Source organism: Xiphophorus couchianus, chromosome 18 (assembly GCF_001444195.1).
Source record: "Xiphophorus couchianus chromosome 18, X_couchianus-1.0, whole genome shotgun sequence".
Lineage (NCBI taxonomy): Eukaryota > Metazoa > Chordata > Actinopteri > Cyprinodontiformes > Poeciliidae > Xiphophorus > Xiphophorus couchianus.
Genome location: NC_040245.1, coordinates 16,366,008 through 16,377,312, shown reverse-complemented (window position 1 = coordinate 16,377,312; position 11,305 = coordinate 16,366,008). Strand labels below are relative to the sequence as shown.

General features: G+C 40.2%; 4 protein-coding genes across 9 annotated transcripts in view; 2 read left to right on the top strand and 2 right to left on the bottom strand.

Moving 5' to 3' along the window:
* Positions 1-431: 431 nt before the first annotated feature.
* On the bottom strand, positions 432-2,279 carry mrpl44 (mitochondrial ribosomal protein L44). The gene is made up of 4 exons (XM_027998817.1): positions 2,066-2,279; positions 1,330-1,798; positions 1,043-1,221; positions 432-925 (listed from the first exon to the last, which is right to left on the bottom strand). The coding sequence occupies exons 1-4, from the start codon at positions 2,239-2,241 to the stop codon at positions 751-753; spliced, it is 999 nt and encodes a 332-aa protein (XP_027854618.1). The 5' UTR covers positions 2,242-2,279; the 3' UTR covers positions 432-750.
* A 27-nt stretch (positions 2,280-2,306) lies between these two features.
* Positions 2,307-4,890, top strand: dnaaf1 (dynein axonemal assembly factor 1). Its single transcript, XM_027998811.1, has 2 exons — positions 2,307-3,433; positions 3,510-4,890. The coding sequence occupies exons 1-2, from the start codon at positions 2,497-2,499 to the stop codon at positions 4,280-4,282; spliced, it is 1,710 nt and encodes a 569-aa protein (XP_027854612.1). The 5' UTR covers positions 2,307-2,496; the 3' UTR covers positions 4,283-4,890.
* On the bottom strand, positions 4,637-9,700 carry mffa (mitochondrial fission factor a). Of its 5 annotated transcripts, none has more exons than XM_027998813.1 (8): positions 9,500-9,700; positions 8,851-9,070; positions 7,601-7,767; positions 7,334-7,416; positions 6,562-6,723; positions 5,572-5,628; positions 5,275-5,359; positions 4,637-5,187 (listed from the first exon to the last, which is right to left on the bottom strand). In XM_027998813.1, the coding sequence occupies exons 2-8, from the start codon at positions 9,062-9,064 to the stop codon at positions 5,056-5,058; spliced, it is 900 nt and encodes a 299-aa protein (XP_027854614.1). In that variant the 5' UTR covers positions 9,065-9,070; positions 9,500-9,700; the 3' UTR covers positions 4,637-5,055. The 5 variants fall into 5 exon arrangements, with proteins under 5 accessions (XP_027854614.1, XP_027854613.1, XP_027854616.1 ...); XM_027998812.1 differs by having other exon boundaries at positions 7,598-7,767; positions 9,500-9,699; XM_027998815.1 differs by lacking the exon at positions 6,562-6,723 and having other exon boundaries at positions 9,500-9,699.
* An 886-nt stretch (positions 9,701-10,586) lies between these two features.
* egfem1 (EGF-like and EMI domain containing 1) overlaps positions 10,587-11,305 on the top strand; it is a 47,376-nt gene continuing 46,657 nt past the window's right edge. Inside the window, exon 1 of one of the 2 annotated variants that reach the window (XM_027999103.1) lies at positions 10,587-10,977. In XM_027999103.1, the coding sequence (XP_027854904.1) occupies positions 10,895-10,977 (83 nt within the window). In that variant the 5' untranslated portion in view covers positions 10,587-10,894. The remainder of the gene's footprint in view (positions 10,978-11,305) is intronic. The other variant, XM_027999102.1, reaches the window with a different exon arrangement.

Below are 11,305 nucleotides of genomic sequence, written 5' to 3'. Positions count from 1 at the left end.
TTAAGCCCTCTAGCAAAAAAAAAGAATGAGCCAAAACTGTGAGACACACTTTAAAAAATTCACAGCTATAATTAAAAATCTGCTTTTTTAAAGTATTAACTTTGGAAATGAATGTAAACCTAAGCACTTTTCATGCTTTTAGCTCACACGAGTTCTTAAATTATGCCCTACATTGTGTTGGTCTATCACATTAAATCCCAATAACACTGTCGTTTGAGATTGTATTGAGCCAAAAATAAGTAAAGGTTCAGAGGATTATCACTTTTGCAAGTCATAAATTGTGTTAAGTTATTCATGTTCTTTGTGTGAGGAATATACTCACTACTTGACATTTTAACACTTTAGAATCAGCGAACTAGACTTATGGCAAGTAAACACAAATGCCATCCATATTAAGCAGGAACTGAAAATGAACTAAATCAAAGCAAGCATACATTCATACAAACATTTTATTACATGTGAGTTATATAACAGTACAAAGCCCACCACAGAGCAGCTGCATTATTTACAGGAAAGCCAAATGTCAGGTCTATTTCAGGCATTGTACTATTCTGACGGGCTTACACTTCTTATGTACAACAGATGACCTCTGGTGTTCTTATTTCTCTGTGGTAATGACATTTGAAATCCAAATATAGTAAATCCTGAAAAGTGGACTCAAGTTTAATTATAACCTGCTGAAAGTCTATACCGTGTAACACCTGCAACTTTGTCCCTTAAATTCATAATGATTTAAGATCTATTGACTTGTCAGTTGCTACTAGCTGACTGAAGTAACGTCCGCTGATGCTGCTGTTGTGGAGAGAAGTCAAAGGGTCTGCGGTTCTCAGTGAAGCCATAAAGTTTGCGCAGAGCCACACGTGCCACTTCCTCCTCAGCTCCAACAAGTGTCTCTCCTGGACCTTGAGCCAGGAGTTTTGTGCCACTAGATGAATCAGAAAATAAGCAAAACATGAACACGATGCATAGGTAAATTATTTCTATGAATCTCACATTCGAATAATAAATGTAGCAAAAACAGCATGCATCATTGCACATGTACCTGTACAAGCCGACAAAGTAGAGCGGGAGGACAGTACTGGCTCCAGCAGACCTGATGAGACGAGGTTCTGGCAGAGGAATACTTCTTTTTGAAAGTTCCTCCACCAGCAATCCCATTGGATTCACCACAGTCCACATATCAAACAGGTCCTTCCCTATCAGCTGAGTCAATAGGAAATCCTGTGGGGTAGCAAAGAAGATGGAGATGAGGATCATTTACTATAAAAACAACATTGAAACAATTAAATTAATAAAAAACAAACAAACAAGCACCGACAAGTTCCTTACTCTGAGAAAGAATGCAGCTCGCTCTGCCCCACTGCTTTCCTCCAGAGCTCCGATCACCGCCATGAAAGTGGAATTCAGCACCTCGTCCGTAACAGGGAATTCTGCACTCATTGCAAGATCCTCTATGCCAAGATTTCTTGCAACATAAGTCACAACTGACGGACTGCTAAGGTGCCCCACAATGCACTCAACCCCCTCATGTGGCAGACTAGGAAAGCTTGCCCTGCACCAGTCGGTCAGGAAGCTTTTAGTCAGGCCTTCTCCCTTTTTGCTCAGCTGAAGATTGTCTTTCAGAACCAAGGCCGTGGCCTCAGAATCAACGCCTAGCTGTTTTCTCCTCTCCTGCTCCGCCTGCAGGTAACACGGATTGACGAAGGCCGTTTTAAGCAACTCCAGAGTGAAGTTTTCATGGAGACGGGAACTGAAAGCCTGAACCTCTGATTGGTAATCCCAATTAGGCTGTTGCCAGCTGAAGGAGAATCGAAGAGAAGACAGTGTTTTCAATAAATATCACAATGTCATTCGAAAATGTTGGCAAAATGAGCAACTAGACCTGCTGGAGAGCTGAAAATATTATAAATATAATGAACGTTTAATGTACATATTGTTTCTACAATCTAAAGCTAAAAAGGTAGATATTTCTTCTACTGCGTCATTCTTTTTTTCTACTAATAAAAAAACAATACCACACGAGTGGCCTTGAGATGCTCTTTAGCATTAGCTAAATGTCAGGTACCGTGGCTTCGGTGGCGGAGGTCCTTCGAGCTTTAACTTCTTCGCCATAATATGTGTGTAAGCTTTCATCCATCGTTTCTTTTCTCTAACTTGTATTAGTGAAGGGCTTCTGGAAACGAGCTGGCAGTGCAACCTAAATGTTAGCACGCCGCGGTTTAACATGTAGCCCGCCGCCATATTTCCTCCTACCAGTGGAGTGTGTTACACTGATAAGTGTCCGACGCGAACAGAACTCTCTGTCTGGGAGTAACCATGGAAACCAACGTAAACCGTAATTAACGCTGACAAACAAAGCGGATTGCCAGATAGTTATCCAGTTTGACCATTAACAGCCCGCGTTTTACTACATTTCCGCAACTAATACTTTTTTAAAATTTCGTCTTATTTATTTATTTAAATATATTCTGGGGGAATTACACGATTGTGAAGAGGATGGACGATAAGGCGACTACAGAAAACGCAACGGAAAGAGCAAACACCGGTGATGCTTCTGGCGGAAACGGATCAGGTGCGATTATAAAAAATACATTTGAAGAAAAAATTAAAAATAGAAACCAGTGGCAGCCCTCAATACAAGAGGAAAAACAATCAGAGCCAAGGATGACCAAGAAGTTCCTCAAAGACCTCTGCAAGAAGAACAAACTGTACTCCACACCTTGCTTGAATGACACACTGTACCTGCATTTTAAGGGTTTCTCCAAGATTGAGAATCTGGAAGAATACACAGGGCTCAAATGTCTCTGGCTGGAAAGCAATGGTCTCCAGAGGATTGAGAACCTGGATGCTCAGACTGACCTCCGCTGCTTATTCCTGCACCAAAACCTCATTTGCAAGCTGGAAAACCTGGAACCCATGAAGAAACTCTGCACCCTGAACGTCTCCAACAACTACATCCACATGATAGAGAACATCTCCTGCCTTCCTGAACTCAGCACTCTACAAATATCCCATAACAAACTGGAGAGTGCGAAGGACGTAGAGCATCTGAGTCAGTGTCTGGCCATCAACGTGTTGGACCTGTCTCACAATCTCTTACACGACCCTGAGATTGTCTCTGTGTTGGAGGCAATACCAGAACTGAGAGTGCTGAACCTGATGGGAAATGAGGTGGTGAAGAAAATCCCAAACTACAGGAAGACCATGATTGTACATCTGAAGCAGCTCACCTTCCTCGACGACCGGCCCGTGTTCCCCAAAGACAGGGCATGTGCAGAGGCGTGGGCCAAGGAAGGGCTGGAGGGGGAGTGGAAGGAGAGGGCAGCATGGGCGTCACGGGAGAGAAGGAAAATCCAGGACAGCCTGGATGATTTGGCGAAAATTCGTGAGAAAGCCCTCGAGAAAAAACGTCTGCGAGAATTGCAAGCGGAAGGTGAGCATTGTTCAGCTTTTATTTGAACAGTTAGTTGAAAATCTAATGTTTAACTGTATAATTACTTCTCTTTTAGGGAAAATTGAGACAGCTCCTGATTCAGTCATAGCTAGTGAAGAAAACAACACAGAGACTTTGTCTTCCTCTGAAGGAGAGAATGTCCAGATCTTTATGCAGGACAGCCAGGAAGATTCGAAGGTTGACAAAAGTGAGGCAAACAGAGATCTCAACACAGAAGAGCTGGAGGAGGACAAGTTTGATGAAGAAAATGATGATCAATCTCAAATCACTCGTGAAACAGAAGAGAATGTCCAGGCGGACTCTGTACAAGATGGACAGATACTGCAGACAAATGTGGAAAAAGAAAATCACACGTTAACGAAGAATAAAGAGAATAGGTTGTCTGAAAACACACAGCCTATGCAGGTTCCTCCTGATCTTTCAGAAGATGAGCTTGTACCATTACATGGTCCTGGACCATTAGTTACAGAGCTAGAGGATGAAGAGCAGCTGGAAACCATCCACCTTCCCATAAACCAGTCACTGCGTATTGACGAGCTGCCCGACTTGGAAGATGTGGATACAGAAGACTTCCATCAGCAGGACTTCAAACCAAAAATAGAAGTCATATCAGGAGATGGCGATGAAGAGACACCAGCTGAGAATCAGGGCGGTGGTATCTTCGGTCTCAGCCATGACGGAACATCCTCGTTGTTTCTAGGTGGCTGCAACAAATCAACTGGGCTCTCTAATGATTCATCACTGGTCTATCCAGAGGATGAGGATGTTGTTGCTCACTATCCAGGATCCAATCAACCTTCCTCAGAGAGACAATGCTTGATTGAGTGAACAGATACCTTTAGATGTAAACATGGTTTGTTTTTACAAAATTAGCCTCCTGTGAGGCTAATTTTTGTAACATTTAACTGTTACAAAACAGTTAAATGTGGCCTTTAGGATGCAACTGGAAATGACTCTTACATAAAGAGTTGAAATTCAGCTTGTTTGATACGTTTCAGCACATTTGGTGAAAGAAACCCAATTTTTATCTGATTCCACTTCTTGCAGGTACCCTTTTTTCAAGATTTACAAATCTTGAGAAAGATTTGTAAATCTTTTCCACAAAGTTCATGTGGACTTTTTTGTGTAACAGCAAATTTACAATGTATTTTTTCAGTTCTGACATCAATAAAAACAAGAAAATGTTTTGCATGTATTACTTTAATTTTTTTTTACATTGCATTTCCTAGGTGATGTCACATATTACTCTCCCTGCAATAAATATTTAACATGTTACCACATAGCAAATGTCTCCACGCTGTAGGTTAAGACTAATGCCGTACTGCTTCTGTAAGTCCTCCCACAGCTTTAGGTGCCATGAACAAATATTTACAAATCATTTATGACTGGGCAGAAAAGTTTGGAATAAAAGCAAAACAAGAACAGGATGGACAGGATGAAATAAGAATAAAAAAAATAAAACTGTACATGTGTCAAATAAACAAAACCCAAAATATAATTCCTGTGCAGGTTAGGTCTCATAAATCCCAAAATATTTTACCACAAGGACAAGGTGCAGCGAGTAGTTAATATCCAATATATTGAATACAGACTCTAGAGCTCTAACGCCGCATCCACACCCAGGTGTTGACGAGCCAGAAAGCAACACTGATCGAGTACATAATCATTTCTCGCTTTGCTCTCTCCTTGTTCTCATCTTCCAAGTGTTTGAGTCTCTTGTTCAACTTGATGAGCTGTTGAGACACATAAAAAAAGCTAATCGTTTTCTACTGTTTCTAAAGATTTTAGTCACCTGCAATAAAATATTTGTTAAAGCTAACCTGGCGTCGAAGTGTGGTTGCATCGACTGCTGTCATGTCATCCGCTGGGCCTTCCAGGGAACTTTCATTTGTCGACAATGCAAACCTTAAAAAGCAGACAAAATTCCTTTTACATTTATTTTTTAAAACCAAACCAGCTACAGCTCCTGGTAACAATTTAGACTATATATTTCAGGTAAACATAATGCCTTGGCTGAGAATTACTGGACCTCATTTTAAAACACAATGAGTAGTAGAGCCAAGAAAGCTTGAGGACAGGGAAAGAGAAGGAAAATATGAAGTGCCAGGTGAAGTTACCTGGAATCAGGCAAGGGGTTGGAGCTCAAACCTGACCCCCCTCGTAGAGACGGTTTGCTAAAAATGTGGGGAAACACAGAGAAGGGAAAAAGAGATCTAGAAAAACACAGTGTTGCGCATGGCACACATGCCACTAAAGCCCACAAGACTAAGCTTGCTAGATATTCTACGATGTCATAGTTAACACGAGAACTCCTAATATGTTTCACGTTATTGGAAGAGACATCACATGTGGGAAGCATTTTAAGAAGCCTCTCCCATACCGCACACAAAGCAGAGTCAGAGACAGGGCTGAAGATGAAGTGTTTGTGCTTTCACCTCGAGTGAACCTCTGCTAGACTACGGATGAGAGAACCGAGAGGAACGCGAGAGCTAAAATGTTAGTAGAAATTTTAAAAAGGTACTTTTTCTAAAGTATGCAAAGTTACTTCTATTTTGCCACAAACCTTCGGTATGTGACAAGTTTTGAATTTAAGTCGAAAATTGAGAACTGCACTTTCTTTTTGCTGCAGCAGCAGAATATATTTGACGTTCTTTAGATTAATGGAGCTGATTTCTCAAAAACGACTGTTCTCCTTCCTTCAAAGATAAATATGAAGTCTGATTTCAAAAACAAGTCTGATGACTGACTCAGCGTTCATTGTCAGGAAACCTGACGACTGCTCTCTTAATCACATGTATTGTTTGACTTTAATACTTGCAGTAGAATTGGCTTCTTTACAAGCCTCCAGCTTAAGTCATCAGCCATGTCTTCTTTTATTATTTTTAGAAACTACTTAATATTCTTATTACCATTATCTGTATCCCAGGACATATTTTTATTATTAGAAATTGCCAGTGCTAAAAAGAAGTCCATCAATCATGCAAAAGAGCATAAAATCAGCATCGGCAAAAATTGGAATAAGCTGCTTGGAAAACAACAAGAAGTTTGCATTTGACTCGCTGGCAATAATCTTTACAAAACAAATGACCAGTTAGTTGGGAGGTCACCTGTGTGGGTTCTCATCCAAGACCTCCAGGACTTGCTGGTAGGCCCGACGTGTAGTGGACTGGATGAAAGACAGAACACCGCTAGCGCTGTACACGTTGTGCTCTTCAGCCATGTTGAGGGAAGGGCGTGACTGGTTAGTGGTCGGGGGGTGCGAAGTTGTACTGCTCAGTGCCCACCATTACAAGGAGCAAATTTGAAGGGAAAGAAAGGAAAAGGGCAGAAGAAGAGGAAGGAAAGGGAGAGAAATAAGGAAAAGGTACAACCCCCCACTGTCTTTATAAAAGCTTTAGACAGATCAATGTAAAGAAAAGAAGCAGCAACGGAGACCTGTCAGCCATTTTAGCAAAAGTGCTTGGAATGAACAGAAACAGGCTAATCCCTCTCTCGTGACGTGAAACTTGATGAACTTCATACCACATGATGCTGTGCTGCAGAAAACAATCTGGAGGAGAAAACGTCTTCCCTTCACAAGCTTTTACTCTTTGTCACAACCTAGCCGTCTATCAAAGTACACATAATAAAACCAAAGATTTTAATTATTTGACGTGTACAATAATAATGAAAACTGACAAGATAGGCTGCTTTCATTATTTGTCTGCAAGCAACAGATGTTCTGCCGGACAAGATGCAGCCACAGGCGACCAGATGGAAGATGAGAGTGAACCAAATAAAAACTAAGAGCTAGAAGAACGACACAGTTTGCTACATGCAACCATCAGCAGAGCTAAGAAAGAGCTTAGCTAATGATGGCATCTGTGGTGAAATACTTACGCAGATTCATTATGAGTTAGTTGGCGGACGGCTGCATTCTCACTGGCAGAACGTTCCCGCCTTAAACGTCCCTGGGGCTGCACCTATAACAAGAAAAATTAAGACAGCCGATTTATGCTTTGAAGTAATGATGTTACGTCACCAAGTAGAATCGCAAGCCTTTTGTACTTATAAGATATGCAACTTATAAGATTTTGTACTTATAAGATATGCAACTTATAAGTTGCATATCTTATAAGTACAAAGGGTAGTTTTATGACCTACCACCTCCTCAGTATCTGGAGCTGTCTGATGCTCCTCTTCCAAGAAGTACAGAGGTTGATCACTGAGGGTCAGGACTCTGGGAGGAGTTTTCAGTGCCAGAGATTCAAGGGGTGTTGACTGGATGAGGTCTAAGTCTCTGGGTCTGGGAAAGTGGGAGTCAGCGGCATCTCCTGACAAATCACAAAGTGAAACTTTGTGAAACTTGTAAACAATCAGCACCAACACAAAACATGTAAGCCATTGTGTTCTGCATTAGAAACTGACATGACAATATCTGTTTCACTTTCAGTTTTTAGCAGCTGACATGATATGATGAGGAAAACTAAATAGCCCCAAAGCATAGGGTAGGAAAATGCCTGGACCTTCGACATTTGGCTCTGTGTTGTTTATAAGTAGTTGTAACAAAGATAAAGATATCATTGGATGGCAATATTATTGTTAACTATCAACTGTAATAAAAACACATTCTCCTCTCCTTCATAATTTACATTGCAACTCTCTCTGTGACCTTTATTCTCTTGGGAACTATGAACTGTGACAGACGTGGACACCTGATAAAGTGACACTCCATCAAAAAGCAGAATCAAAGCATACATTTCTGACACGATGATAAATTTTGCCTTCCAAATAGAGTTCTGTGATATTAATATTGCACAAATTATATTGAAAATTGCAATATATTGTGCTGATATAATGGTGCAGATTGTATACACAGAGCTTTGAGCAGCTAGACATAGCAACATCTTTTTAGACATTTTCCATCTCTAAATTCCAAGTGTCAAATCATTTTTGCCAATTTCTATACACAACATTTGAGTAGGTAAAATCTGCTCTTAAAAATGGTAAATAGAGTGGTTGGATGTATTACCTGTGTGTTGCACAAATCATTTAAATAATAGTAAATAACTATTTTATGGCTTTTGTGTTTATGGACAAACTTAAAGTAGACATACTTAAAAATCTTTAACACTTGTCCAACTACGGCTGCATTATGTTTATTATTGTATTTATTTATTTTACTTCTAACTAAGCTAGTCAAATTTTAAGAACCACATATCCATTTTCAAACTCTGACTTAAAGTTTTCAAGAAATCAAAACAAAATAAACTGTCAACCGGTGTTTGTTCTTTTCTTTTCAAATGATTTTACGCTTATCTGTAGGTTCTCATTCAGAAAACCATACTAAGAATACTGAAAACTAAAATGTTAAACTCAAATAATAATGTGGGAAGTCAAAAGTAAACGACACCAACCCGCAATCACGATCCTGTCTGGCACTTGCATTGTGACGCTGGGGGGCACTTCCTGTAAACCATCACCGGGCTCGTCGTGTGAATGAGGAGCCACTTTGAGCATCTGCGGGATGCGCATCTTCTGGCTGATCCCCTCGGTGTACTCCAGCTCATACTGAATGCGGTTGATCTCCGCCATCTCTACAGTCGGGGACGGAAATGCTGCTCCGCTCATTTGACTCTGTGGAACCAAAACAAGGAGGACCTGTGACTCCCCAAAAGTGGCTTTAGCAGTACTTTCATTTGCCTGTTGTTATTGTACGTTGGCACAGATTGTTGACGTGGTTTGTTTATTTTTAAACGGTCCAATTTTGCTCTGCTGGAAACCTCGATCTCGTGATACTATCATATGATAAAAGCAGGAAAAAAACGACCAAACCGCTTTGACCGTGTAGAAAGAAATGTATGCTGCCTAGCATTAAGCTAGCACTGACTTATAAATACCAGAAAATAACAAACATATTTTACCAGTAGCAAACTAACGTCTACATTATTTACAGTGTACGTGCGTCTGCCTTAACCAGTAATATGGCCAGACAGCTGGTGGAGTGTAAGAAAACAACTTAGCCTCCTCGCCATTTCGAGCTAACACTTTAGCGCGGTTACTTACCGTGGCTAACGCAGCGACCTCTCTAAAAACGTATTTATTAAATAAAACCAGGAAGGGACTTCTGTTGGTGTTCCAACGGATTAAGGTTAGGAACAAAAATTCCAAATAGTATGGCTGTCTAACATCTCTTTGTATTCCTATGAGAGAGGAGGTTCCTCTCGCTCTTTGCCCTGTTTCGACTTTAAACAGGAAATGTTTCTTGTTATGCTTGAGGTTTTCTTGCGGGTAGCATCCAGCGTAAAGATACATTATCGCCATCTACTGCGTTGGAGTGTATAACTTTCCGTAACTAGACTCGTATATTTAATTCCTTTTCCTTTTAAAAATAATAAGGAAATGCTTTATTGGTCTTTTAATGTCTAGACTAATAATGTTTCTTTAATCCTTGTTTTTAACTTTTCACATTGAATTATTGTATGTTCTGCTGTTTCCAGTAGGACATACATGTTTATGCCACATTCACATTTACCTGTTGGTTGTTTACCCATCAAATGTAACGTTTTATTTAACCCTATTTGTCCTAATCACAGCTGCTTGTTTTTACTCTAAATTGCATTCTCCTTACTCTCTGTTGCATGTGATGACCTTTAGTCCACTCCTTGAAATCTGCTGTCAGAATGGTTTTACTTGGTTCTTGATAATACATTTTATTTCAGATTTAGCAAAATGCCATTTATAGAATTCTATCTTATTTCTGAGACTGCGCGGTTAGAAGATCTGCCGCGCCATTCCCCTCCATATCAAGCACCCACATAAATCAAGTTATTACTTGAGACTGTGTAAGTCTAAATATAATTTCATAAATGTAATTCTCCAACTCTGGAGGGCTTTCAGATGACACTGTTAATTAAAAGGTCAAGTGAACCTCTGAAAAGTGTGCAGGTGGATATATGGAAAAGTTGAAAATTCAGTATATCTAAAAAACACAACAAAAAAACCCCACAAGCAATTAAAGAAACTAACCAGAATGCATGCAAAGAGTTCAATGTTGGATCAACACAACTTTCTGTAATAGACTGTAAAAAAAAAAAGAAAGAAAGAAAAGAAAACAGGCTGCGACAACGAAGCAGGCACATTCAGCGTCCTACAACCCCCTCTTTGGCCCCCACCATCCCGGCTGTTTGTGGGTGGTGCATTTAACACAGAGGCTCGCAAAGACTCAGAGAGCCTCTCCTTCACCTAATCAGTAGCATGAACCGGGAATCAAATCAAAACATCACTGCATGTTAGCCAAAAATCTCTAAGCTTGAACGTGGACTTCCGTAATTTTGTCAGAATGTTTTGGATTTAACGGGCTTTTCTTTCTTTCTTTCTTCCTTTCTTTCTTTCTTTTTTTTTTTTTTTAAAGTCTGCACAGCTGAATCTTCAACAACGTGTCTGTAAGCAGCTGGAACTATGTTTCCAAAGATTTTCTATATATGTGTGAAATTATTCAGCGCTATGCACATCGCGTCATCTGCAGACCTGCAGCTTGGCATGTAAGTGAGATGTTGGCTAGTTTCCGTCGCTAATTGGTGACTTCCCAGGTGAATGAGAAAATACTGCTTTAACATGCGATATAAAAATATATATACGAATACATGGAATCAGGAGGCACGCTGAATTTTGATAGACGAATAAATGACTCTATTTTTTGGAAATAACTTTTGTTTGTGTCCTTTATGTGTGGTCTGCCCGCTAGGGGTCTCCATTTCAGGTCCCACGGAAGATAGGATATTTACTGTACATCCAACAGCAGTTTTACATCGTCCACTTCCAGTGGAATGCTACTTTTTGTTTGTTTATCCATATGGCACTCTATTACTG

Coding starts and splice junctions, on each gene's coding strand:
- mrpl44 (XM_027998817.1), bottom strand. CDS start 2,241: ATGGCGGCGGGCTACATGTTAAACCGCGGCGTGCTAACATTTAGGTTG. Junction 1,222..1,329: donor GAGCTGCATTCTTTCTCAGA/GTAAGGAACTTG, acceptor GCTACCCCACAG/GATTTCCTATTGACTCAGCT. Junction 926..1,042: donor TACTTTGTCGGCTTGTACAG/GTACATGTGCAA, acceptor TGATTCATCTAG/TGGCACAAAACTCCTGGCTC.
- dnaaf1 (XM_027998811.1), top strand. CDS start 2,497: ATGGACGATAAGGCGACTACAGAAAACGCAACGGAAAGAGCAAACACC. Junction 3,434..3,509: donor GCGAGAATTGCAAGCGGAAG/GTGAGCATTGTT, acceptor CTTCTCTTTTAG/GGAAAATTGAGACAGCTCCT.
- mffa (XM_027998812.1), bottom strand. CDS start 9,064: ATGAGCGGAGCAGCATTTCCGTCCCCGACTGTAGAGATGGCGGAGATC. Junction 6,724..7,333: donor CTAACTCATAATGAATCTGC/GTAAGTATTTCA, acceptor GGCACTGAGCAG/TACAACTTCGCACCCCCCGA. Junction 5,188..5,274: donor CAACCACACTTCGACGCCAG/GTTAGCTTTAAC, acceptor GTGTCTCAACAG/CTCATCAAGTTGAACAAGAG.